This window comes from Tyto alba, unplaced genomic scaffold (genome assembly GCF_018691265.1).
Source record: "Tyto alba isolate M040663 unplaced genomic scaffold, T.alba_DEE_v4.0 Super-Scaffold_7, whole genome shotgun sequence".
Classification (NCBI taxonomy): domain Eukaryota; kingdom Metazoa; phylum Chordata; class Aves; order Strigiformes; family Tytonidae; genus Tyto; species Tyto alba.
Window position 1 is genome coordinate 23373040 of NW_024881328.1, and position 27686 is coordinate 23400725.

Genomic DNA, 27686 nt, shown 5'->3' on the forward strand with positions numbered 1-27686 from the left:
CCACATGTTATGCTCAAAAACTTTAGACGGATCAGTTAAAATCCGTGATCCAAGTGGAACAGCTGGTCGTCTACTACTTTGGTGCCTCTGTTGCATCTTGCTTTTCCTCGGACATAAAGTAGAAAGCCTTGTAATGAAATTCATTTTGTTCAGAGACCTGAAAACACAATTAATTAAAGTTTTACTGTAACTTAATTGTTTATGTCACTTATATGAGAAACTGGTCAAATAATCAAGAACCAACATCAACTTTAGTAATAACCTTTTACTATAACATCAACTTAACTGCTTTTTAGAAAATAGGAACATCCCTTCAGTGTGCTGAAATACAAATAATCTCAAAGTAGGCTACTGGAAAGAAACCAGTGGAAAGATAAATTATTTGGTATCATTTCAAAGTCCTATCAAGCAGGGGAAAAAAAATAATACACAGTAAAACAATAAATCAAGTTTGATATACCTTTAAGAAGACAAGCAAGAGGTGATCAGTAAAGAAATCACTTGTTCTAGTGGGTATGTACTGTCATTGAGATTGACATTTTTCACCCCACTCACTAGGTAACCGTCTTCAAAAGATTTAATTCTAGAACTGTGACTGTGGCTTTATGGTTTTAGATAGAAAATGCAAAATTTTTGTTAAGTGTAAACATTATGCAACAGAAAGCCTTCCAAAATTTCTGCTATGTATTCTCCTGATCCCTGTTTAATGCTGTCTTTGAAATGAATGGGTTTAAATGTTAAATTTCTATTTGTGGAAAGCATAAAGCGCTTGAGATTGTTCCATTACATGTCTAATGCTCTCCTACATTGCTATATTTTACTTTACTTGGAATCTTTTCATACAGTATTAATAATGAAAGACAACAAGTGTGTATAGCTAGTACCAGAATTTTGTCTTGTTGGCTTTTGGGTGGTTTTGCATATTCTTGTTAATGTAGGCTTTTTAGAAGATGAGTAAAACGAAATACCCCTCCTACTACTTTTACCCTGATGTGCCTTTGTTCTTTTTTCCTTCAAGTGCCTGCATATGACTTTTTAAACTATTCTTAGTCCTATTTTTTTCCTCTTTTTTTTTTTTTTTAGTGCTTCTTCCATATAATCCGCACATAAATTTAATGCACTGAAAATACAAAATGTAGTTACAAAAGAACAGGCACAATTTAAATACAGATATTATTAGAAAACATTCTGTACAAATTGGTTACAAAATGAAGATTTTTATCTGAGGAAAACAGTACTATTTGATCACAAGTCTTGTACTGTGAATAAAAAAAGATTAATTTGCACACATCATTACAAAGCCTGGCAAAGGAATCACTTCAATTAACTGAACAATTCATTATATAAGGTGTACTTTTGAATGAGTCATGATTTAAAAAGGGCATTGTTTATTAATTTTAAGCCTACAGAAAAAAAAAAGGAAAAAAAGATTAAAATTTCTTTTTATTTGTCAAAGGTTAAGTAAAATGGGGCTTGCCTTTGGCTGTCAGTGACAAATAAAAACACTGATAAATTTTGGCTGCTGGGACTGCAATGTTACCAGGATATAGGGCATCACCATACAGTGAAAATATAACATTTAGTCCTATTAAAAAATTAAAACCTTTTCTAATGTTAATGAGTTTATTATGGCTCTTTTATTTCAAATGTGGCTCAGCAACTAAAACAATTCCAGTTTATACTTTAATTACTACAAAATGTTCATGCTTTGTTTTTGAAAATATGTACACATTTTTCATAACATAATGCATAATTAATAACATATATGGACTATTATGAAATAATACATGAACATTAATACACCATGACAATTTCTGCAAAATGTGTAATTTACATGAAGGCAATGTTCTTGAAAACAAAAACAAATAGAAAATCCCCCCCAAACCCAAACCACAATCTGATCCAAAATTATTATTAAACTGTAGAAATTCCTGCATAAAGATTCCATTATTATGTTGCAAACTGTTTACAAATCCTCTTCCTCCTTCAATCATTCAAAAAGACCTGAGATAGTAACTTGCATTTCCTGTGCCAGCACTGATATTCAACATAAAATACAATGATTCAGCTGCTAGGCTAGTCACATAATTTTTCTTGGCTTTCTAAATATCTCAGTAAGAACATGAAAAGATGCACAGATGGGAATTATAGTCAGATGACTAAGATGATCTTGCATCAGTAAAATCCAGAGATGCAGCTCTTTTTATGAGAATGTGATACTTTGAGTGATAATTGCACAATTTTAGCTGACAAATTCTGAAACATCAAGAAAACGCAAGGAGAGTGGGGGAGTTAAGTTTACAGTTGCATACAGTGTTAAATGTGAAGGAACTCACTGGAGACATGCATGTATATATCCCTGAGAGTTAGTTATCTATAGATCATGAGATTAACAGGCAATCTGGCTGCTAAGAGTTCAAAAAGCATCTAAATTACTTGGAAGCCTAAATTACATTGTCAGAAGCAAGCCCTTGCTCATTTGTTTCTCTAACTGATTTTGTTAATGAAAAAGGCAAACACCCTTTCTCTTTGTCAGATAAGATGATCATAACCTGAAGCCATGACAGCAAGAAACGTTGTTGTCTGAAAGAATTAAAAGTTATTTCCTTGTTCAGAGCTATGGTCAGGAAAGGCTTTAAATTTGATTATTAATCAAAGCAACTCTACCTTCTTCTTTAAGAATATTATCATGAAACGGAATAAAAATGCCTATATTTTGTGGCAGCATAACTGTTTTCAGAAAAAAACTTTAAAGAAACAACACACTGGGTGATCACACTCAAACACAACATGGAAGACTTTTCGCCTGTGGAGCACTGCCTTTTAACCTTCAGAATTCCGTCATTGTTACAAATACAGACCAGGTTCTCAGTTTAGTTGAGAAATTTTAAGAAAACAGCCTTAAAAGTACTCTCCTCCCCAAACAATCTAACACAGCTGCTTTAAATACAGCTTTCTGAAGGTGGACATACAGAAGAAGATATACACTTCAACCGCCAGCTAAACCTGAAATAATACATTTCTGATCGATGCTGGCATTAAAACCTCTGAGCAGTCACATTCACAGAGGAGAAACTAGAGATACAAGAGAAAAGAACTTCTCTAAATCTTGTTTTTTAAATAGTTAATTACATATCAATACGTACATAAGCCACTTCATTGATTAATAAAATCCTTGAGAAGTATCTCTGAAAGAGATATTGGAGGGGAAAAAAAAAAAAAAAACAACAACAAAAAACCAAAACAGAACAGACATAAGCTGTCATTTTTGTCCAATAACCTAGTTCAATGAACTTACTGGACGAAAACATTTTGACATTTGACTGATCTCCAACTACAAAGCTAAGAACTCCTTCCATCTCCAATCGCTACATCTACTTGTAGAGTCTCCATTATAAAGAAAAAAAAATAGCCCATGTAAGGAAGAGTATGTGCAGCTTATGTTACATTTCTACAAAAGAAAGTATTCTGGAAACAATGAACTTCATACAATTACTTTTTCCGCTTGGCATCTAGAAGCTTATCCATGCAACATCTGACAATTAATCCCCAGTGGTCTTCTATAAAGTGTAGCTCGTCTGTTTTATCACTATCAAACACTACCAAAACTCAGAACACCTTGCACAATGCAAGTGGCAATCATGGACACAAAACGAAAAATTCTTCAAGATAATGGTAACACAGAAGATATAACTATGAATTACCCGTGGTTATTTTTAAAAAAGACATATATTAATATTTCTTAATATTTCAAATCAAGGCAGGGGGGAGAGAGAGGACTTTACTGTCAACCAGACTTGTTCATTAAGTGAATGCTTAATGCTATTCTATTCTACCAATTGACTAAACATGCCCTCTTGGGGCTTCATGATTAGTCTTTCAACGACATACTTCAAAAAAGCTGTGCACATTTGAAACAATAGGATATTTCACAACTTTTCAAACTCAGCAGATCTAAAACTCTCAACTGCTTTTACTTCTCATGCATCATCACCAGCAATGATGCAGGCCTCCCTGTTGGCACACAGCAACTGCAGTAAAATTACTGCAGAACACTGATTACCAAGGGAAAATAAAAACAGAACAAAAAAAATTTTTATTTTTTCCTGACTCCTGTAGAGACAACACAGTTAACATTGGTTAAAAAGCAATAGCAGATCAAAACGAACAAATCCCACCAGATATGATTTTAACCACGTGTACAGAAATGTTGAGGAAGAAGAGCCTGTTCTTACATTATCTGCCAGACAGCCTGTTAAAAAGTCAAGCAAAGAGAAAATAGTTTATGTGATGGTAGAGGGAGGGAAATAAAACTGCTCATTTACTGAAAACATTTACCTGAATCACCATACATGCAGTAGATGAACAACAGAATTTGGAGGTACGTTATTTGGGATAAAATAATATATGTAGGTACTTTCTAATCACTTCCAAAAGTAAAAAAGCAGACAGTTACTAGGGACAAGCAGAGAGCTAAAAGCCCTTGAGCATTTAAAAAATATTATTTAATTCCCTAATTTTGTATTCATTGAGAATTGTTTCTCAGCCACTATTCTCCATCTTGATACTCCAGTTGGAATTGTTCTGCTATATAAACCATTTCTGTCATATCTTATAAAACTATGGGGTTTATAATTATATTTATATTCTTTTATTTTTGAGAAGCAACCATACCATTTCTATAAAAAAGGGAAAATGTTCTACAAATCAAACTATGAACTGCAAGATTAATTCTTTTTGGCATATGATTCTATTGATCTTGGAAGACAGTGAAAGCAAAGAAAGCTTTCTCTGCAGCACTGAGTGAATCAACTACATTAGTTAATATGTTTTTAGCTAATGGAGACAGTTTGAAAAAATGCAACTAAAGATAAAATAATGGCAACTGCAAGATCAAAGAGACATGAATAGCCAACAAGGAAGAAACAGCTTAGAAATATAGATGAATTTTATTTACTGAATCTTTAATCAATTAATGTTAACATGAAATTACTAACAAAAGCATTTTATTTGAAATAATTGTATGGATGAAATGTGGAATTCAATTGCTACAGGTGACTAACGTAATTTGTTCTAAACTAAATCTATTTATTTTTTCATTTGCAAAGGCAGGTGATAAAACATTCTGACTGAAGGCCGTCAAAAAATGCTGATTCAAGAAAATCACAGTATTTTAAAAAAATGTAGCAATTCTGTTGACACTTTAATATATACAAACATTATTATTATTTTTTGGAACGTTGAAAGATTTTGTTTTGATCAGGACAAGTGTTTTGTTGAAACCGCATTATTTCCATTTATAATGTTCTGACTTCACTATCAAATACTATTTTGCCTGGAAAATGAAACTGCAATAAAGTATTTGAACTGAATTCAAAAACCTTGTGAAGAATATTTTAATTCCAAATGAAGTTAAAACTATATTTTCATACCCTAGAATCATTCTTGGAATGGAATTTCTACTTTTGTACTGAATGTATAGTAACATTTTCAGTGTTAATTGTTCTGCTATTCTGTGTTTGTAACACCTACTAAAGGCACACTTACAAACAGTGTCATCATAAGTATTATTGACTAAAATAATTTGAATAACAGAAATTAAGAAGATACCAGTCACTCTTACTACAAATTTCTTAAATATTGCAAAATGTAGAGAGGCAAATTCACAAATAATTCTTTAGGCTATTATCCTGCAAATACCTGTACATTTATTTAAATTTACAGAGAAGTTGTCTTCTCACATATCAATGAGTCTATAGGATATGGGATTTAAATATATAAGTATTTTGCACAATCCTTTGCTTTTTTCCCCCTATTTTTTCACTTTTTCCATGCAGTATTTCATGTCTTTTCCTGTTATTTATACAGCAGAATACAACATGAAAATTATTTACTAAATTAATCTATTTGCAATTTAAACATCAAGAGGAAGCCATCAATGTTAAACACATCTCAGAAATAAGGCTTCCTAGTTAACTTGTGCACCCTCTGCTGGCTGGTGCTTACATCAGAAGAAAAAAAAAATGCAAAATAAGCATGTTGACTTTATGTATGCCTATACGTGCACAGTGAACACACATCTAAGTCTCAAAATATATATTTTGATCGCTTAAATTGTTTTTCAACCCTATTTTCTACAAAATACTGAGCATGTAATTGCACTGCCTAACAACGAAAAGATGATTTGTTGCAACACAAAGCACATTATTCTATTATTAAAGACGATGAGAATAGAGATAGAGCAATGTGAATTTTACTACTATTTATAATTTACTTTGAAGAACCTCGTTCATTTACATCTCTGCAAGACCCTGGATGCCCCCACATGACTTTGCTTAGGTGCAACCTGCCCCATCAGCTCTGAAGTCACTGGCAATATTGTAGAGCCTGCTGTTCATAGGAGCAACTGCAACCACTGTGTTTGTGTGTTTAGCTCACTTCAAGCAACTGCAAAGCATCAGAGAATTACAGGACTCTATCTTTTGTTACAGTATCAGCAAAAATTGAAGGACCCACTTAGAGATCCTGAAGAACAGGCACAGAAATTGGTAAGATCAGCAGCTTCCATGTTACCCCATTTGGGCGCCCAGCCTCTGGCAAGGAAGGGAAACGAGTTTTTCCACAGACTTCAGCTGCTCAGCTGGCAAGTAACTGTCGATGATAGTGACAACTTTTGGGCCTTAGCTCTAGAAATATAAAAAGGATGTGTCAAATATCTCGAGAAGTTGCTGTTGACCCTGAGGTTCTAAACAGATCCTTTAACACTAACACACCCACCCCACACCCTTAGCCCGGGTACACTCCTACAACACAGCAGCACCCAAAATCCCCCGTGGCCGCTGCCACAGGCGCGCTGCGGGCCTGACCGCCATGCGCAGTGCCCGGCCCCACGCCGGGCGCCCCCCGGCAGGGGGCGCTGTCCCCGCCCAGCTCCGCAGGAAGACCCTGGTGAACGGGAGATGCGCGTTCCCGCTTGTCCCTTCGCCGAACTATCGCTAACAAAACTCCCCTGCCTTTACTTAATAGGACGTAAGGGGTAAAATGTTTCCCTTTACACGCCCTGCGTGCCGACGTGCACTGCGTTTACTTCAGTCCTTTGAGAGCAGGGTAAGGCAGCGCAGCCCGGCCCGGGGCAGAGCTCCCGGTGCCTGGGCGGTTCCGCGGGTACCGGTGGACGCCCGCTGCTGCCGGCGGCTCTCACCGACCTCTGCGCAGCCACCCTCCCCCTGCCCCGCGGTCCTCCGTGTGACGTCCCCACCAGCGGTAACGCCGCAGCACCCCCGCAGCGGAGGAAAGACCCGGCTCCCGGTTGCAGGCACCCACCTGGCCGCCTCTGGCGGGCTGCCGCGGGGCATGGCGGGAGGCGTAGTCCGGCCTCGCCGCGGAATTTCGCCCGCGGAAACTACAGCACCCGGCGGGCCGCGGGGGGAGGTGGTGGCACCGGCACAGGGATTCCTGTCGCCTGTCGCAACTCGGCTCTAGGGTGACGGGGGAGAGGCGGTGCTCACCCGGATGGGTGCCTGCGCGCAGCGGCGGCGGCGGCGGCAGCCCCGGCCCCGCCCCGCGGGAAGGCCTTGGTTTGCGTCCCCCGGGAGTTGGAGATCGGAGGAGTTGTTTGGGTGTTTTCCTGCGTGGGTTCACTTCTCGCTGGGCGGAGCGAGGGCTGAGAGAAATCCCGCGCAGGCCCGGGTGCCGGAAGGATGCTCTCCCCGCTGAGAACGAACCAGAAGCGGGGGCGAGCGGCGCTCCTGCCCCAAGGGCCGGGGCTGTGCCCTCAGGCAGCCGCTGCAGCCGCCGGCGGGCGGAGAGCTGCGTCCCGGGCGCCCGGGGCTCGCAACATCTGCCGCCTCCTCGCACGCAGGGCCTACGGGTTTTACGCCAGAGACGCTGGTGTCGCCCACAGAAAAAACCTGGGACTCCTCAGAGAGATAATATGTCAGGTAATAGCAATGCTTTCAGGCGCCGGCTAAACCCCTGCGTGTACTGGCTTTTAGCCGGGGTGGTCTGAGCGTCGCTTCTCAACCCAGGTGTCTGAGAAGTCCCTGGTCACGCCGACTAACAAGTTTGGGGAGAAAGAGACTGTAATCATGCTGAAGAGAGTTAGAAATGGTTAAATTTATTTCATGACGCTCAGACCTAGAAATGTAGAGAGGAAAAACTGCAAAAGCACTTGTAAATCTAATAATCTTGTTAGAAATAGACTTTTATGAGATTTTTTCTATCACTTCTTCCCCTAAAATGGCTTTATATTTAATACCAATATTCGTAGTGTTTTAGGGAGCATCAGTGTTAAATTTAAATGGAGTTTTCATAACAAAATAAGATCACCAGCAGAGGTCTTCAGGTAAACAAACTGCTAATGTGTCAGTTAAATTTATGTTACAGAAAAAAGGCATTAAACCAATTGCAGACTAAAGTGAACTTGATTTTTTTAAATCAAAACGATTATTGCTCCCATGCAGTAGTTGATAAAAACGCACTGAAGGTGAATACGTAGAAGTGAATTGGCAGTTGTGTTACACTGAAAATATATTTATTGAAAGTCAGCTAAAGTGTCAGCTTATGCAACTAGATCAGTGGGCATGCAAGTTTTATTAAAATAAAGATTAGTATATCTTATTTACGCAAATGCCTTTTTTTTTGTATGTAAGGCTGGAACCTTTCTTATTGGTATAGAGCTCCTGATGTGTCTAAGGCATGCAAGAAACTTTATGTGAGCAGTTTTTCCTATTAACATTTAAGGCACTTTTTGCAAATAACACATTTTTCTACCTTTTACTCACAACACCACCAGCAGAATGGAGTCAGTTGTTCAGTAAATTTAGTTAATTTCATATAAAGAGTTATGTGCCTATTTACACTCTGGGGAGTTTTGTCCTTGATTTTAAAAGTTGCCGTTAAAGCTTAGTTGCCAGTTTTAATTTTATTGCAGGCAAGTTAATAACAAAATATTCATTACCCATGCTGTCCATAATAGCTAAAAAAAAAAATCTTTTAATTTGTTTTTTTTTTAAAAAGACAAAATTTCCCTAAAAACATCTTTTAAAGGAAAATCTTACTTGTTTTTTAAAGCCAAATTCTGTATTCAACAGCAAAGTTTCAATTAAAGTAAGTTATTAAGCAGCAGGAGCCAAATAAAACATTTTCTAAAAGCAAAGTTTGTTACAAAAGCCATCGCTGTTACAACCACTGTCTGTTTCAGGAAAGTACTAAATTCAGGAATGTTTGGACAACTCATTCTGCATCTCCTATTGCATATGAAAGAGGAAGAATTTACTTAGACAATTACCAGTGCTGTATTAGCAGGTAATAAATTTACAATTACAAGTTACCCTAGCTTACAGTTTTAACACTGTGATTCTGTTTTAAACATGTTGCTAACTTTACTTATCTGAATAGCCCCTATGAATTGAGCGGAATTTACTTACAAAAAAAAAATAACCAGGTGCATAAATATTTGTTAAATTACACTCAGATACCATTGTGTCTTAATGTGACACCTGCTTTGGTGAAAGCAAGTCTGATCTTACTGGTGCTATATAAATTCAGCTTTCAGAGTGCTTTAATAGGAGTGGAAGGTTATCGCCATTTCATAGTTTTTCACTAAAACACCAACTGAATAGTAGTTCTTTGTGAACTGGTAAACTAGCACTGTGCTGAAGAATGTGTCATAAAATCGGCCTATGTAACAAGCTTGGTACTATGTGAATTGTGCATTAAAGTAGTAAATTATTGTTCATGTAAAAGTACAGTGTGCAGAGTACTTGCTGGTTTTCGTTAATGTATTTTGCAGATCAGTTCTCTGATCTGGTGCTCTCCTGTTCCATGCTCAGCTGCAGGGGCACAGCTTAGGAGGCAGAATGGGGCAGGGTAGAGGACGGGAAGTCCTGTGAGCACCAGTTCTCAGCCTTGCCCATCCCTCTTGTGAGGGAAGTAGCAGGGACTTGGAGAACTGCGTTGCTGAGTAAGTTGTAGTCAGAACAGTTTTGAGACAGTGTCCTATAATACATAAAAGACAAATTACTCTGTCAGTGTAAACCACTGTGAGTTAACTAAATTAATCTATCACTTACAGGGGAGATCTAAATCTTCTTAGCTGTGTTTTATTCCTACAGTGTCTGAATGCTTTCCAGTACTGGGTTAACCTGTCTAACATCTTTCAGGTTTATCTTTGTCTCCCTGAGGGAAAAACTGCACAGTACCAAGCTTTTATTCTAGTAGTAGGGTTTGGGTTTTTTTTAAATACCTGTACATGATGCCACACCTTTGTATTATGAAAGGCAACACACTGAAAGAGTTTGAGAGGGGCGGTTTCAAGATGATCGTTAATTCCTGGAATATGCTTTCTTTTTAATGTATATCACTAAAGTAAGAATGTTACTACTACGTTTGTTTTTTAAAAACAAAACAAACAAATCAAAATTAAAAAAGCCCACAACACCAAATTACAAAATACAGAGGTTAGCTTTTAAATATTATGTTATAATAACTATTGTCTATTAGGCCTTATTTTGAGAGCAATTTCCGGTTATATTTACAAAGTAAAAATAAGATGTTTAGGTTTCTGACCTGCCTAAAGAGAAGGCAAGATTTATAAAACTGTATGAAATGACTTGTTGATAGAAAGTAATTCATAAAGTAGACTAATGATTAGCAATCATTTTCCTCCAGCATTGCACAAGAGCCAAGAATACTTTATCAAAAGCCGAAGTGTTCTAAGTCAGAAAAAATAGAAGATGCTTTACTATTGGAATGCCCACTGGTAAGATTACTTTTTACTAGAGCTTTGTTGTGTGAAAAACCAAATTAATATCTTTCAGTGAAACGTATTTAGAATAGAGTGCTCTTTCCTTGAAAAGTATTTTCCTAATGTTTTTATGGAGTTAGGTAATTTGAGGTTTGCAATGCATGCTTATTTTGACCAAACGTTTAGAGGTATACTTCTCTGAACTTCTCAATAGTGCATTCACATGCTTTTTAATGAGTTTTTGTGGAAGATTTTAAAAACAGTGCCCTTATGCTTACGCAACTAACTGATTTCTTACAACGTAAATTCCATTTCAGTTTTTCTTTATTTTTTAATTAGCAGGAGCTGCAGGTAGAAGTTTTAGTTTTTACCAGATCTTTTTGACATTAAAAAAAAAAAAACGCACATAAACTGAAGACTCATTGGAGCAACTCTGGCCAAAAGCTGTTCTGCTGTTTCTAGCTAATAGATTATATAATTTCTGTCCTCCCTGAGGAGTTTTGGAGTTTTTCTCTCATCCAGTGTCCACAGAGCTCAGGAATATTAGTCCCATCTTTGAGATTCCTAAAAATAAAGCAGTGTGAATACTGTTCTTAGCAGTTACTGTTCAGTTACCACTGAATGTCTTATTCTGCAACACTTAAACAATTGTCTCGTCAAGACTGATATCAGTTAGATTGATAAGCAGTTATACTTCATTTTTGCAAGGCGAGGAAGTTTTAAAAGGTATCTTTTCTAGAAAAGGTGGCTGCTTTGCAAAAAGTGTGACAGCAGATTATTTATATGATACATGACTGTTTGGTACAGACATGAGCTTAGAGATCCTGATGTCAATAGCAGGCAGCTTTCCACCTTTAGTATTTGAGGAATGTGTATTAACTTTTGCTTTCTTGTTACTGTGTCAAAATGTTATGTATCCTCCTGGTTCAAACCTTCTTCTGATAACCTTATGTTATGTAGGGGGAAATGCTACCAAGTCCATCGGACTATAAATCTTCGCTGATAGTCTTGACAGTGCAGAACTGGCTTCTACGTCTCTCTGCTGATAGTGGAGAAATATTGGAAAAAATATACCTTGCTGGTTCCTGTTGCAAATTCAGGTACTAAACATTGACTAGATTTTATGTAATTAACAATCATTAGTACTATACTGGAGAAAGGAAATCATGTTTATTTTAGTACTGTCCTATGGCTGACTTAAGGTTTGTTAGTCTAGCATGTTACCTGGAGTACTGTTCCTGCATGCTGTTTGCTATAGAAGAATTTCAGCAGCCTAAGTATTATGGTCTCAAATTTGGTATCACGTTCCACAAAAGCTAGGCTACTATTGGCTTTTCTCTGACAGTTTCATAGCCTTTAATAATTCAGTAGCAACATACCGGGAAAGGACCTTTAAGATCTGTAAAACAAACTTCATATAAGAAAAATACATTTAAAGTTTAAGCCATTTTTAACTTGCAAGCATTCTTCTCTGTAGGGCAGCCATTTTGCTCTTTAAAAGCAGAACAGTTACTGCTTCTGGTAAACTGCATCTTTTTTTTTTTTAAGTTCTCAGAATAAATTATTTCCTTTAGGTAGAAGAAGGCAGTGATTTGTGAAGAGAAGGAGAAAAATTAAGATGGTGAATGTTCATACTTTCAGAATTTTTCTCACTATCCTGTGTGAAATAAACCATTCCTAGTTCTGTGGGTTTTGCATTATTGCAAACAGAAAATATCTCAGGGACCTCTTTCAAAGCAGATAGTGAATTGTTTGCCTGGACACAGGGATCTGCCTAGTTATAGTAGATTACATTTTATGTGAAATAATGTATTTATTATTAAATTATTCTTAAATTACTAAGCTAGGCCTTTCTTGTCACAAATAGGTATCTGAGCTGGGATACTCCTCAAGAGGTAATGGTTGTAAAGTCAGCTCAGAATAAGCTCCCTGCAGCAGCACGGCAGGTAAGTGTTGAAAAACTCTGTCATTATTAAATTTTTACAAAATTGATGAAAAAAAAATTACAAGGACAGAGATGGAGACATTATGCTTTGTTATTATGGTAGAAGATGAAGGTGTCCTACCGTTAATAAATGCCTCAAGTGTGCTAACTGTATTCAGTATTGTTGTTCCTTCCCAGGCAGGTATCCAACAATCTGTATTGTTCTATCTTGCTGTATTCCAAGTTTTGCCTCTTTCATTCATTGGAATGCTAGAAATAAACAAAAAGGTAAGTTAATTCCTCTGTTAATCATGATCTGTACTGTAGTTGTGTGAGAGGCATAGTTTAGGCAATTGTCCCAGAACTTCAGGAGTTATACTTAGAGTTTGTAAAAGCATTGTGCCCTGAAACATTAATTAGCAGTAATGTTCTTCTTGTGTCTGATAGGGGTGTTGGGGGGAAGAGTCTTAATTCGAATGACCAGAAGATAAAATACAAATGCATTCTGCTATTGGGTTACTCTTTGACATGTAGAAGGACTTTAGCCCTTAGTTACAGCCATCATAAAAATTAAGGAATCCTAAATTGTTTGCAGACTTCTTTTCACCTCTTTAAAGATAGATGTGCCTCTGACTCACTCCTAGAAATAGTCTATGAATTCTGTATGCAGTTACAAATGTTTCAAATTTGTATTATCATTGTTATTGAATGGCAAAATGTAAATAAGCATCTTGTTTTATCAGTCAAGAGCAAACAACCTTTCTGAGGTCGGTTTATGACCTGTAAGTAAGAGTGGATATATTAGGAAACTGCAAGCCAGATGGCAAGTTCTACTGTTGTGAAAAAACATGTCTATTTTAAAGCAAGAGAGTTCTTGATACAACTTATAAATGGAACAGTACAAACATGCAAACTCTGTCTTCAAAGCTCTGAGCTACAGTCTCATTTGGGGTCCAGAGCTATTAGTGAGTTTTAGCTGGTGCTGGGTTGGGTTGAAGCTGTAACTGAGATTGGGCTGACAAGTGAAGGAATGGAGTTGAACGGTTTTCATTTGGACCCATGAAAGTTTAGAGGCACTGTGTATTGTTCTATTCAAAATTAGTGTTTGGGACTGGAAGAAACATTACCAGTATCAAAGGTAATCTCAATCAGGTTAGGAATGGCATGCCAGATTCATCATGGTCATAGTAGGCAAAACATCTTAGAGAGTACTTCTTTGGTTGGGCGTGTACCGAGTACTCATGAGAGTAATTGTTACAGTTAGGAATAATGTCAGGGCAGAATTTGTGATTTGAGAATACACCCAGCAGAGGAAGCAACCAGTGAATGCAATGGCAAGCCTGATACAGATCAGTGGAATGTAACTGGTAGATTAGAGTTAGGATTAGGGTTACTGTTCAAAACTGCAGAATGCACCTAATGCGTCAGCTTTACTGAAATGGTACACTATGATAAATTCTGAGTTCAGACTAGCCAAGGTCTCAAAGAAAGAAAGGAGAGTTTAGGGTTGAAAGACTTAGAGTTTGTGTCTGGAAGACACCGGGACCTAAATTAACAAATGTATTGAGAAAGAGCCATAAGACTAAATAAAAGTCAAGGTCTCAAGATTGAATGTATCTTTCAGGACCAAACTGATCACAAGATTATTGATAATGCTGAGATTTTGGAGTATTACAGCTTTGGGGTTTTTCTTTTTTTTTTTTTTTTTTAAATTGTTTTTAAGCCTGTTTTAGCCCTGTTTTAATTGCTTTTTCACATAGCGATTCAGATTAAAGAAATGAAAACTACACTTCCAAGCACCTCTAGTAAAAAAAAATTACTAACTTCCCGTGTTGTTATTCATTAAATATTAAGAATTAGTTTGTTGGGTTTTTTTCAGTGGAGATATGTTAAGCAGTGGCACAAATGAATACTGCATAATTATGAAAAGGGGTAAGCCAGCTTCTGTTTCTAATTTGGATTCAGAGGATCCTGTACTCTGTGACAGCTGGATAATGTAGTTTTAGTACAGCTGTACACAGTCATAGAGCCATGATTAGACTAGTATTTTACCCTGGTGATGAAGAAAGAACAGAAGATCTGAAATCAGTACTTTTAGACTGAGTTGTTAGCTTTGCTAACGTTCCTGTGGGATGCTGGGTAACATAAACTATTCATGTATGATAATAACTGGGTAACATGATATGCAGATATCCTGAGAATTAATTGGAGAATGAATCTGCTTGCAGAATATGACTAACCTAACCTCAGGTGTTACTGCAGTACAAAGTGTTACAGAAACTTAGCAGAACAGATGAGCTACAGAAATCATCATGAGCTAAAACAGTCATTGCAGGGCTTGGTCAGAATAAAAAGTTAAAGCTATTGCAAAATTAAGGACATAATGTCAGTATTTTGCATTGTCTCTCAAATATTTTTTCTTCAGTAGAATATTTTTCTCTTCCTTTTTTTTCCTAGATATTTGGTAGTAGTGTGACAGATGTTGCTGTTTCTAATGGAATCCTGATTGTAATGTATAGCACGGGTCTGGTCAGGCTCTATAACTTCCAGGCCATCTCAGAACAGGTAACGAAATAAGAAATTTTTCATACAGTCCATGCTATTTTGGGGTGAAAAATCATAAATATTAATGTAAGGCCACATAGGTACATGGGGAATGTGTCAAAGGATAGAGTTCTTGCCTAAATCTGTTTACAGTCGGAAGATGCAAAAGGGTATGCTATCAGAAAATCCTACCCGCACCAGTTACAGGTGGCAAAATGTAAGAGATACAGGGTCAGACAGGCACTTCAGCACATACAAAGAGGAGCTATGTAAATGCTAGACCAGGGTGTGCTCTTCTTTACACACCTAGTCAGTAGTTATAGATGGGTGTTAAGGCTAGAAACTGATGGGCATGGAAGATTGTTTGAGCTGAAACAGAACTGCAGTGAGACTGAGTTTATATTCTTCTAATCAAAAATCAAACTTTAATTCAAAAACAAGACTTCAAACAGTATCTAATAAATAAATGCAGTATTAACAAAGCAATAAGCTAAATTGTTGTGTGTTATTTTAGTTCATGGAACAGCCATTTGATTTGGGACATGAATTCAACTGGAATGGTCAAGTAGGAGTTGTAGGAAAGTATCCATTTGGTCTTCCATGTAACATTAAAATAACAGGTATTTATGATCTTTTTTATCTTGGCTGGTGGATTTTATGGATTAATTATGACGTATTTCACATCAAGAAAAAAATGTTAAAATTACTGTACTCAGATTGTGCTGTAGCTGTATTTCTGGGTTTACGTTACAGTGAAACTGTGCTTTGCTTTACTTCTAATTACAAGAATTAATTACACAGAACTTGCTTAGTTGTTGTAATATTTTTCTGAGTTACCTGAAAAACTTTATAAGCAATGCATGAAGTGGAAACCCCTTCCTTATTTCTGAGACACCACTGCTCTTGGGAAAGAGGAAGGGCTAGGACAGCTGTTAGTAACACCCAGAAACAGTATATGGTATGTAAGCAAAAGATGTGAGAACATTTAATCTAACTTGCAGAGGGAGTTCAAGGAGACCAAATGCAATTTGTCCGAGTTGCATTTTGATAATTCTACGCTGTGAGAAATATGGCAGTTTCAATAAAATTAGTTCCTGAGGAGAGAACAAATTAGCTATTAAAAACAACTCTTATGCCTCAAGTCATTAACTTATGAATGTTCTACTTTATGTAATTACTTTAATTTCTCTGAAACCAAACAATCATTTCTGTTGGTGCATTTGAGTTTAGAGTTTGATGATATGAATCTTAAAGAATGACCGAAGTCTGAGACTTTCTTTGAAACTTTTTTTTACTTAAAAAAATACAGTCTTACAAGTTCACCCTTGAGGCACTTCCAAAAAAATAGAAAAAAAAAAAAGGAGGTTTCACCAATATCAAATAATGCATGCTTTTATTTCTTTTATTTTGAATGTTTCTGTATTAAATGTTTTTTATAGGTCCACATAAAAAATACTTTTGATCTTTAAGTTTACAAGCAGTGTCAGGTAATAACAGGCAAACCAAACAAGATTTACATAAACTTGAGGAAATACAAAGATAAAATAGACTTATGTAGTGAAGGCTTTCAGTTATAATGCAGTGTTTTATCAAAACAAAGTGATAGGCTGCTATAATTGAGGTCTTGGGTTCTGCAAAGGGAAATTTCTCCCCATTTTCCTCTCTGTTTCAGTCTGCAAAACCACAGTTTAATGTTAGGGGCCCTGTGGAAAACATGCTGTGGGAACTCTAATAGGAACCCTATAGCAGATCTGTTCTCATGTCGTGGAGATCATTGTAGTTTTTCGTTTTGAGATTTAAAACCAGTGTACTGGAGAAAACATTTTTGATCTTGAATCATATTCAGGAATTTGTGGTTAGGAAGTTTTGAACTCATGACAGACATTTGCCATGTCTCCTCTTTGCAGATAGTTTCATTCCTGTGGTTTTTGAGCTGTTTTCTTTTAAGAATGAGATGGCCGACTAACTGTTCAATGTAATGTAATGCTTCAGTGAGCGAGATTATAACAGTTTCAGAGTTTAAGCTTGTATTTACTATAATTTAACTATGTGCAATTTTCCTGCTTATTTAGTCGTAGCATCCCTACAGAAATTGCCTGAAGGGATGGAAGTTATTATGGTGCTGTTTTTATGGTGTGTTAGGTACCCAAGAGGAAGTGTATAGAGATCAAAACTCACAGCCTACCATGTACCTACCACATCATATACAGCTATTGCCTGGTAAGGAATTTGATTTTGGTCACAGTGGAAGGAATAGGAAGGTACCTATTAATCTTCATTATGACACTTTCTGAAAGATCTGGAACCTAAAACTGTAGTTTGATTTATTATTAGAGGATACAGTAATTTCATAAAAAAACAGAGGAAGATAGTTCACTGAGGTTTTTTTGTTTGATTGGTTGGTTGTTTTTTTTACATTTATAACAAGTACTTGTTACTGCTACCAGGAACAACTTTATGGCTTTATCTTTAGATGCGTCTGGAGAGTTTTAAGGCAGTGAACAAAGAAGCTCAACTGGAGCTTGGAAACTGGCACTGCTAGGGAAAGGAGTTACAAACAATGAGAACAGGAGGTGTTGTGCAACAGCAAGTGACACATAGCAGGAAAAAGGCAGCAGGGTCATGCTATCACAGTGGTTTAGGTGGCTATGATTTTGTGAATCTGCCAAACGAACATAAAAAGAAAGGCATATTTTATCAGCAGCCTGTACTACTTAGAACTGATATATTATTGAAACACATTTAATACTATAACTTAGTCCATCTATCAGAGGGGCCTTGCTATATATGCTTTATTTAAAAAAAAAAAAAAGTCAATAGAGTAAGACGTTAAATTTTCTTGACTTATCTTTCATTTTCTGACAGATTTTAGTATCAGTAGGTCCTCTGCTTATTGCCTCCATCTTCAACATTCTCTACATTTTCAGCAGATGCCTTGGTTTTTATAACCTATACTTTGCTATATCTTGCACAGAATCTCCCATTTCCTCTGTGTTGTCAAAAGACAACTAGAAGACAGCCCCTTTCCAGCTTAGGAAAGACTTCATTTCCATGTGCAGTGAACTAATTCCTTTCAATCTAAATGGCTAAATTGTTGGAAACATGAATGAAGGAAAAAGAAGCACTATATAAACATAATTTCTGATGTCATGTGATATCAGAGCAGCATTGGCTAGGATCTGGATAATTATCTAGATTAAGCAGGACAAGAACAAGTCAAAATTTGGTTGAGACCTTTGGGACACAAAAGTCCAGATAAGAACCTTGTTCTCCTCACAGTAGTTCAGCTTGGGGTATTATATTCTGTCTGTTTAAATGCCCCTTGTAATTGCAGATTTTCTCCACGTTTTGTCAAAAGTATTTTTCCAGTGCTTCTCTGTACTGTTAGAAAGAGCTGATCTTCAGTCTAAAGTTGACTCAGTTACAGCAGCTGTAGAAATTGCTTTTATTTAGCTAGTTGGTAGAAGTTGTAAAGCTTTGTGCAGTCCATTTCGTTCAAAGGAGCTTCTCTCATTTAGTATACAGAAGACCTGTAAGAATGGCATATTACATCTGTATAATTTATCCCAACTGAACTGAAGGGAAAACTGGTTAACTTCTACAAAAATTCCTAGACTTTTTATTGATTTCTATGAACTCAGCTACAGATTGCATTCATTGTGGTCCACACTATTTTGTTGTATTATGCAAAAGGAGAAGGAATATTCAGATTTGTGTATCTTTCTGCATTTAAATCAGTTACTTGAGATTGCTGCTGTTAGTCTGTTTCCAGCTATTTATCATTATATTTCCCAAGAGAATAATGACCATTTTGATATGCTCTTTTATCACGTGTATGTCCTCTCTCATTCAGATGAACTGGATTAATTTTAATTGTTTGCTACGTCTTTGCTTATCCAGCTCATTTGGAATGAAGTCAGTCAAAGGTATCAAAAGAGCGGTTCAGCATGAAGATCTGAGAAGGCAGTAACCTTCCACAGGGAGTTGCATATGTGTGCCTGGATGCTAGGTGAGGTAGCATAGCTGGTGCCAGAAAAAAGATCACAGCCAATGTATTTCCACCGGTCTTTAAAAGTTCTGAAGGATTAATAGCTTACTGGCATTTAGAACTGTCAGGATCAGTGGAATTATGATTGTTCTGCTACTAATGATGTTAACGTTACCAAATATTTGCAGATACCCCACCTTTGCTATTTGAAGCATCTTCTCTGGAGAATGCATTTCAAATTGGAGGTTACCCTTGGCATTATATCATCACACCTAACAAGAAAAAACACAAAGGAGTCTTCCATATTTGTTCTCTGAAAGACAATGCTTTGGTAATATATTCAGATATCAGCTTCTCTGAAATGAGTGTGTATCATGTTTGTCTTCATCTCTTCTTCTGAGTAGCGTTCGAGGTAACAGTACCCTTGTTTTCCATTGTGGTCCTCTCACACGGATCACTCCAGTGTTACGTCTGCAATCCAGTGGAATCGTGTAAAATGTTTTCTTCTGAATTAGTACTGCTTCTGATACTTTCTTAATTCCAATATTAATCATAGCACTGTATTCTTGGCTTAAAAGTTAAGGCTCAGGCAGAATCTCATTAACTGATTCCTTGCATGGTAACATCTTAACGCACTTCTCGATTAGTCAGCCTATCAAATGGCATGACTAAAGAAACATTTTAAGCTCTAAGAAATTGCAGAGCACGTTTCCTTAATGTTTGTAATTTATCCCTAATTCGTATCTTCTCTCTCTTTAGAAAGATTTTATTACTCAGTTTAATCCAGTATTCCTAATTATTTTTGTTTATATACTATTCATCATATATTCTTTGGCATGAGCTCTCCATCTCAGCTTTTATTTTGGATCTGAATTTGACCTGAAGATACTTCCATATTACAGTCAGCTTCTAGGCCTGTTAGTTCAGGGTTCTTCACTAAAAAACTCCTCATCTGTAAGTGTCCTCATCTCTTTTACTAGCCTGATGAAATCAGAGATCACCCTCCTATATCTTATTTTCAAAACAGATCTTTCACAACCATAGCCGAAGATTAATTTTGATTCAGAGGGACTTGTACAATCCTTTTTCACCTAATTTTTTCTGTGTGGGTTTATACATTTGAAAATTTGATTCATCAGGGTCAGCTAAATTTAACAACAAAACACCACTGCCAGAATCCCAAGATTTTGACCAGCTTGTAGCTGAAACCACAAGCTATCCCAGGTTTACACGCTCCACAAATATTTGCACAAAAGAGGCTGACTCTGAGGTTTGAAGCTCAAGTCAAAGTTTGTGCTAATGCTTTTCTTCTGTCTTGACACATCTCATGTCTTTGACACTCGAATTGCTGGAGTTGCTGAAGTGTTTGCAGCGTGTGAGCTAGATCTTAATTTTGCTTAGTTTCAGGAGAGGTAGAAGAACCATGTATAGCCATTGTACAAAGTCACTGCATATTAAAAAAGTTGAAATTTATTATTGTTATTGTTCTACTGCCATCCTTTCTGGTCATGATTATGAGCAATATTTAAAACCATTCAGAGGTATGTGGAGAGGAGCTCAGTGTTTTCTCTTTAATTAGATCTGTGAGATTTTCAAAATACTCATATTTTGCTTCCTTCTTCAGGCAAAAAATGGCATACAAGAGATGAAATGCTGTTCACTGGAACCTGATTGGATATATTTCCATCCAGATATGTCAGGTAGAATAATCCACGTGGGACCCGATTTGATAAAGTATGAGCCTTTTTTTCTCAAATATTATTTTCATTAGAGGAAAAGTTGCATAACTGCATAAATTCAGTAGTTTGACAATTTGCAGGCCAAAATACTCATCAAGCCCTAAAAACTGTAAAATGTATTAATTTGTCAGAATCAGAAGTTCTGGTAAAAACATCTGCAGATCTCTATGTGATTGATGCGGGCACTGGCGGGCAACACTAGATTTTGATATGAGAAATGTTTAAGGACCACTGTGCTAAAATTTCACTGATAAACATAAGTTACAAAAATAATTTATTTCGGTTTCAGTTATTTCTGATGTTTTAATATGCCTGATTTTAAAAAATGATAAATACAGAAGTGTTGTAGTAGGTGAGTTAGAATACATGACTTATTTTGTTATTTGCTTCTTTTGTAGAGTCTTGAAGCTTAAGGAAGTTAAAAATAATACAGATCAGGTGGAGATTGCAGAAGATTTTACGATTGTGGCCAACAGAGAAAACTGTGTGAGTTTATGTCTAAGATCACAATGCATGATTCTGAGCAATACACAGGAGTTTTGTGTATGTGAGTAATCACTAAGTTTTATGGCCTTAATTCAAAGTTTATTGAAAGACATTCCATGTTTTCACTGGACTTTAAGCTGTATGAAAACAAAATTGAAAACTGCTAACAATTTCGGGGTAGCTTTCTGAAACTTTGTCTTTTCTTTAGTTCTTGGCATTCTTTATGATGTGCAGTATAACCCTGTATCGCTGATATAAAACATACTTAAAAGATTTTTTCCTTCAAAAGAAGGTGCCACCAAGTGATAATTGTGTGCATCTCTGGCACTCAGGTAAATTGATCGTACAAATGCTAGAAATGTTTCAAGTCTCTTGTAACTTAGGGGTAAGTAAGTCATAAGACAACACATTGCTTCCAAAAGTCTCTTTCTTTTCCTGGCCATGCACATCTGTCACTTGCTCGTGACAGGTTTGATGTTTATCTAACCTCTGGTGAGCCAAGTCAGTGCACTAAAATAATAGAATGGTAACCCAGCAGCAAAGGTGAGTACTTTTCTGCTTGCTTGGTGAGCTGAACTGGAGCTGGAACAGAACCAAACCGATTCATCAGTGGGTCAGAAGAGTGCAGAAAGGTAGAAACAAGTGGTAAGGGGATGATCTAGACCTTCTGGTAGGAATTAGCTGTTAAATTATCTCAGTTGTTCCATGAAATCTTTTGCGATAGAAAATCACAAAGATAATCTAAATGTCAAAAAGGTCAAAGTGCACACTTGGGAAGACAGTTTTTTTTGGCAGTGCCTGGAACTGTAATTTTGCTTCAGCATAGAAAGTTATGTCTTACATAAAAGCAGGTTATTGTAGTTTGAGTACTGTGAAGTCCTTGGAAATCAGTGATACTAATTTTGAAGCTTCTGCAGAAGAAAAGTTTGTGTATTAAAAATCTACACTAACTTGGGAATCAATTTTCCATTGAATTCAGAAAGGATAAGCTCTGTCATCTAATGACTTGCCATACTCTCTTTTAGGATTTGTTTAGATAACTTTTGTTGCAATAAGAGCAAAGAAATACGAGTTCTAATCCTGTCTGCACTGTGCTTTTTCCTTTTGACTTCCATTAAGGCACTGATACTGCAGTTTTGAATGTTTCTGGAGTTAATGATGCCCAGTGGAAGCAGCTGTGATGGTTTAAGATGCTACTTTCTCCCTTTCCTGGAAGTTAGAGTTTAAGAAACAAATTGGTGATGACTTAGCTGTCTTAATTCTCATTCCAGCATCTTGACTCCAGTCACTTCTGTTCTAAAAATTATAGTAGCTGAGAACCTTTGCCATCTCTACAGGACTGAGAACCTCTGAATATGAGTAAACATCAGTAATATCTGAACTAAACCACTGAGTTAATGAGCCCTCATACAGGAGAAATAACAGTATAAGGGCCATGCATAGCTAATGAGTAAAGCCAGATCCAAGGGATTAAAACAAGGTCAGAAAGCAAAAGATGAAATAGATACATAGTCAAATAGGTAGGAAGAAACTAAAATGCTCTGATGTCTAGAGCCACTTTTCTTTTTCTCCAAAGGTGAACAACACTGTTACTGTAACGGCTTCTGGTCGAGTGGTAAAAACCCGTTTTAACTTGCTGGATGATGACCCAGAACAAGAGGTAACTGATGTAGTGAGTAAGAGCAGTTTGTGGATTATTTAAGATGTTTAGCTAGCCAACAGTCATTCTTGTTTCAAGTGTGGTGACTGTAACCATTTGCTGTGTTAATCTTGGAGTTCTTTATTTCTCTTTTGTGGCTTTGTCTTCTTAATTTCGTCATTTTTGCTTTCTGTCTGTCATGTTTTGTCCTTGGTCAGTCTGGGTGCTGTGAATAGTCTCTTTTAAGAACTGATCTTAATGCCCCATGATACCATCATAACTCCATGTGACTTCAGTGGCATAGAAATGAGATGTTAATGTGATGGACCATTACTCTTCTCTCCATTCAAACATCTTTAAACGTTTCTTACAAAGCATTTTATGAAATGAAAGAAACATACATCTTTTTTTTCTCTGCTTTAAGTTCCTCTAGTCTTTGATATAGTATCTTCAATCTATATATTTCTCTCCCAATTACTTTGATTAGATTGCAGGATAAGGTATTTAATATTTTTTAAGTAACTGCTTTTTGAGAGTGAAAACACCACATGCCTTGGTGCTGAGTATTCAAGAGGTTATGAAGAATTTTTTTTATCTCTATCTAGAGCTGGAGCTGTAATCGACATAAACACAACAGTTAAAATTCAACAGTTTCTGGCAGTCATTTCTATTCTTTTCTATGAGGAAATTAATTTTACTATTGTAAAAATACAGGGCAGTCCAATATAACCCTGTCCTGGGTTGAGTGAGTGGTGGAGTTTTTTGGTGGCAGGGGAGGGGGCTATCGGGGCGGCCCCCTGTGAGAAGCTTCTCGAAGCTCCCCCAGCTCCACATCAGCTCCACTTCTGTTTGGGAAATTGAGCCAATCGGCTGCGCCTCTGCGATAACGTATTTAAGAAGGGACGTGGTGACGGGCAGTCGGACTTGTGAGGAGGAGTTGCTGCAGCTGCATGAACACCAAGGTCAGTGGAGGAACGGAGGAAGAAAGGAGAGGGGAGGTGTGCTGGAGCAGAGACCCCCCTGTATCCTGTGGGGAGACGGCAGGGCGGCCCCCCCTGCCACCCATGAAGATCTACGGTGGAGCAGACATTGATTTACAGCCTGTTGTTCCTGCTCGGCTGATCAAGGTTCTGTGCCCGAAGAAGGCTGGGGTCTCATGGGAAAAGGTAGCCTCGCTGCTGTAATTCAGTGCTGGGAGGATTGCAGTACGCGGGGGAGTCCCACGCCAGAGCAGCTCGGGAAGGGCTGCAGCCGTGGGAGAGAATCCAGTCGGAGGAAGTTAGTGACCCATGACGGAGCAGTGTGGGGAACGCTGCGGCCCATGGGAGGAATTCAAGTCAGAGAAAGTTTGTGGAGGACTGTTTCCTGTGAGAGGGGGACCACGATGGAGCAGGGGGTAACAAGTTTTGGACACTCCCCTCACCGAAGATGAAGGAAGTGGCAGCACTGACTGCACCCCCCCATTCCCTGCCCCTGCGCCACTGGGGGAGGAGGTAGAGATATCGGGAGGAGAGCTGAGCCCGGGAAGAAGGGAGGGGTGGGGGGAAGGTGTTCTCAAGATGTGGCAATGCTTCTCACTGTCCTACTCTGTTATGTGTTGTTAGTGTCTGTAATAAATGTATGTTCTTTTTTTTCTTCCCCTAACGAGTCTGCCTTTTGCTCGTGATCATAAAAGGGGGATTTTCCCCCATCCCAGTCCTATCTTGAACCCCAAGCCTGGCTCTCTGTCCCTTCTCATTGCCGGAGGGGAAGGGAGAGAGAGGGGTGCTGCATTGTGGTTGGCTGTCAATCAGGCCTAAACCACGACAAACCCTTAAGGTCTGCAGTTCATTTCTATCCACTTTTTTGTTTTTTAAAAGCATAATAAAAATTAAGAGTCTGCACACTATATTTTCTCCCACTGTTATACTTTATTTGCAATTTCAGTAATTTTTCCATTATGGAAGAGAAAGATTGTCTTGAATTTAAAGAGTATGTTACCAGGTTCATGACAGAAAGAAGCAATTAAGGCAGTTCACAGTCTTCACCTTTTGGGCTCAGTTCTTTGATGTCACATACTCTGTGGAGTGAGAGAACTCTGAACAGAACATACAGGTGTTCATGTGAATAGAATTGCCCTAATACACCCCTCCTCAAAACCAGTAGTGGTTTTAAGCTATACAGTCTCTAACATGTCTTCTTCAAGAGAGGGCATGGAGTTTAAATATGTTTCTTCTGTCAAAGTACTTTTTTGTATTTTCTGTATGATAGGTATAAAATACATGTACTTGCACATTAGGATTGTTCAGAGCATCACCCATTTCTCTCCTACGTTAAGGAATTTTGGTGAAATACATTGGACAGTTTGTGTTTGGAAAGATGTCTGTTAGCTACCAGGCTTGCAAAGTTTTCTTTATCAGACCAGAAGACTTAAGAACTAGAATTTTTCCAATTCTTCTTTCACCTGAAAGAAAAAGACCCATGCTTTAGGTAGATGGGAATGTGAATTTATGTTTGATATATAAACTTGAGGCTTTTTTCTTAGACATTCAAAATTGTGGACTATGAAGATGAATTGGATTTGTTATCCACTGTGGCAGTTACTCAAATAGGAACTGATGGAAAAGCGCACCTTGACTTTCATTGTAATGAACATGGGATTCTACTTAAGAGCGTTCCATTACTGGAGTCCTGGGATGTGGTGAGGAGAATTCCTGTCTTTTGTTTGTGTTAACACTTCCCCATACCCATTTACCTCCCATTTTCGTTCAGATTTGAAGCAGATATATAAATAGTGTTGCCAAGTGCTGTGGATTAGATTTGTATAAAATAATAATCTTAACTCAAAAATGCTAAGTATTCCATCAGACAGTAGTTCATTTATCTGAAAATCTCCATGATTTGAAATGAAGATTTTTTGTTAGCTGTTTGTTTGGGTTTTTTTTGTTTGGGGGAGGGGTTGTCCTTAGGTATTTCTGAAGTATTTATCAACTTGAATAACTCACTTTCTCACTAGTTACATCAGCTTAACTTTACAACTAGTAAATAGTCTCACTAGTTTAACTTGAACTACTCATGCACAGAATTAAGCATGGGCCTCACTGTGTGTATATTTGGAGACATGGAATGAGCTGTTCATACAGTCTGTTTAGGTGGACATCCAACTTCAATAATCTGAAATATTCAGCACCTTTGGCACATCATATATCCTTGACTGCATAGGCAACTTGGGATCTTAAATCAGATGCTTTGAATTACACTTAGATTCCTAAAATGGTCATCTGAAAAACCTCTCAAGTTTTAAAATTCTGCCCTTATCTGGAAGAGCAGTCTGTCTGTATCCACACAAAATTCCTGTTTAATTATGGAGCTCACACATGTTAAATACCATTTTCCTTGAAGAACAAAAAATATGTGTATTATTGAGTTGTGGAAATAGAAACTGCAATCAGATATTTTTTTTTCTCATTTCAGACTTACAGTCATGAAGTTTACTTTGACAAGGACCTTGTATTACACATAGAACAGAAGCCTAACAGGAGGTTCAGTTGTTACGTTTACCAAATGGTCTGTGATACTGCAAAAGATGATGAATGTTCAAGCCATTAAAAGACAGAGTGTTTTGTAAAAAAAGGGGGAGAATTTTTGAATATATTTAAGCCATAAGCAACAACTACAGAGGCTTCAATTTTGATGTTATTTAAGGACTTTATACATAGGAATTAGTCAACTGCTGGTTTTCAGGCAGGATTTAATCTTAACATTTTGTAGTATGTGTACTACATGAGGTTTTGTTTCTTTTTAGTCTGTAACACTGTATGTTTGTCTGTAGTCCATCATGGCTTTTCATGTATTCACCACTTCACCATTAATGCTTGATGCAGCCTTTATTGACTCTTTTCAGCAATTGGATTGAAATACTAGACATCACAGAGAATGATGTGGACTTACTGATCATCTACCATCTGCTGCAGTCTGTCTTATGTAGCTTTACCTTTGCAACTTTAATACAGGCTGTTACTTTGTTTAATGATGTAAAACTGTATAGGTTAAATTTTATATTTAGTATGAAAATGTCAGAGTTACTATTAAACAGACAAAATCCTGCTGTTGGTTTTGTGTGACAAATAAAACCATTAGGCTTTTGTGGTTGTGTTTGTTTTGGTTTAAAGAGAAGTATTAATAAATTCTGTATTTCTACTGCCTTCTTTATACATAATTATATATTTTTATATATATAAAACTAAGCCCTTCTCTGATTCTCCTAGTGTTAAGGGTTGGGAGTTGTTCAGTCTGAGCCAAAACTACTAGCTGCTCTGCCTGGTCGCTGAGTGCAGCCTGGCTGCTGCATGGCCATTCCATGTGGCATATTCATATTCTGCAGAATACAAGCTTTCATTTAGAATTTAAAAAGGAAAAAACAAACAAACAAACAAAAAAAAACACCCAACAACACAACACCAGCTGTAGACTTCACAATGATAAAGAGTGTTTCCAATTGCAAGCCAAAGCTAGGCTCAGGAGAGTAGCTCTGACAAATGACCAATATCTGATTTCTCACTACCACCACCCTTACGAACATGGTAATTCTGGACCCAAATACTTTTCACTGCAGGCTTTAGTGATGAAGTGTGGATCAT

The 27686-nt window shown here is 37.3% G+C and overlaps 2 protein-coding genes across 11 annotated transcripts in view; one reads left to right on the forward strand and one right to left on the reverse strand.

Annotated features, from left to right (window-relative positions):
- The window catches only part of METTL8 (methyltransferase 8, methylcytidine), a 34261-nt gene extending 21340 nt beyond the window's left edge, over positions 1-12921 (reverse strand). For 2 of the 5 annotated variants that reach the window (XM_032989780.2, XM_042784207.1), the window contains exons 1-2: positions 7324-7368; positions 2-157 (exon numbers count right to left, since the gene is read on the reverse strand). In XM_032989780.2, the coding sequence (XP_032845671.2) occupies positions 2-157; positions 7324-7355 (188 nt within the window). In that variant the 5' untranslated portion in view covers positions 7356-7368. Of the gene's footprint in view, position 1; positions 158-6516; positions 6687-7323; positions 7427-12813 lie in introns of those variants that run through there. The other 3 variants (XM_042784204.1, XM_042784205.1, XM_042784206.1) reach the window with 3 other exon arrangements.
- Positions 7686-27191, forward strand: DCAF17 (DDB1 and CUL4 associated factor 17). Of its 6 annotated transcripts, none has more exons than XM_032989777.2 (14): positions 7686-7940; positions 9203-9306; positions 10672-10762; positions 11708-11847; positions 12615-12693; positions 12870-12959; positions 15129-15236; positions 15730-15835; positions 19392-19534; positions 20828-20937; positions 21341-21428; positions 23005-23100; positions 25592-25747; positions 26521-27191. In XM_032989777.2, exons 1-14 carry the CDS (start codon positions 7701-7703, stop codon positions 26653-26655), a joined length of 1686 nt encoding a protein of 561 aa, XP_032845668.1. In that variant the 5' UTR covers positions 7686-7700; the 3' UTR covers positions 26656-27191. The 6 variants fall into 6 exon arrangements, with proteins under 6 accessions (XP_032845668.1, XP_032845669.1, XP_042640135.1 ...); XM_032989778.2 differs by having other exon boundaries at positions 23005-23088; XM_042784201.1 differs by lacking the exon at positions 26521-27191 and having other exon boundaries at positions 21341-21489; positions 23005-23088; positions 25592-25704.
- The last annotated feature ends 495 nt before the right edge of the window (positions 27192-27686 follow it).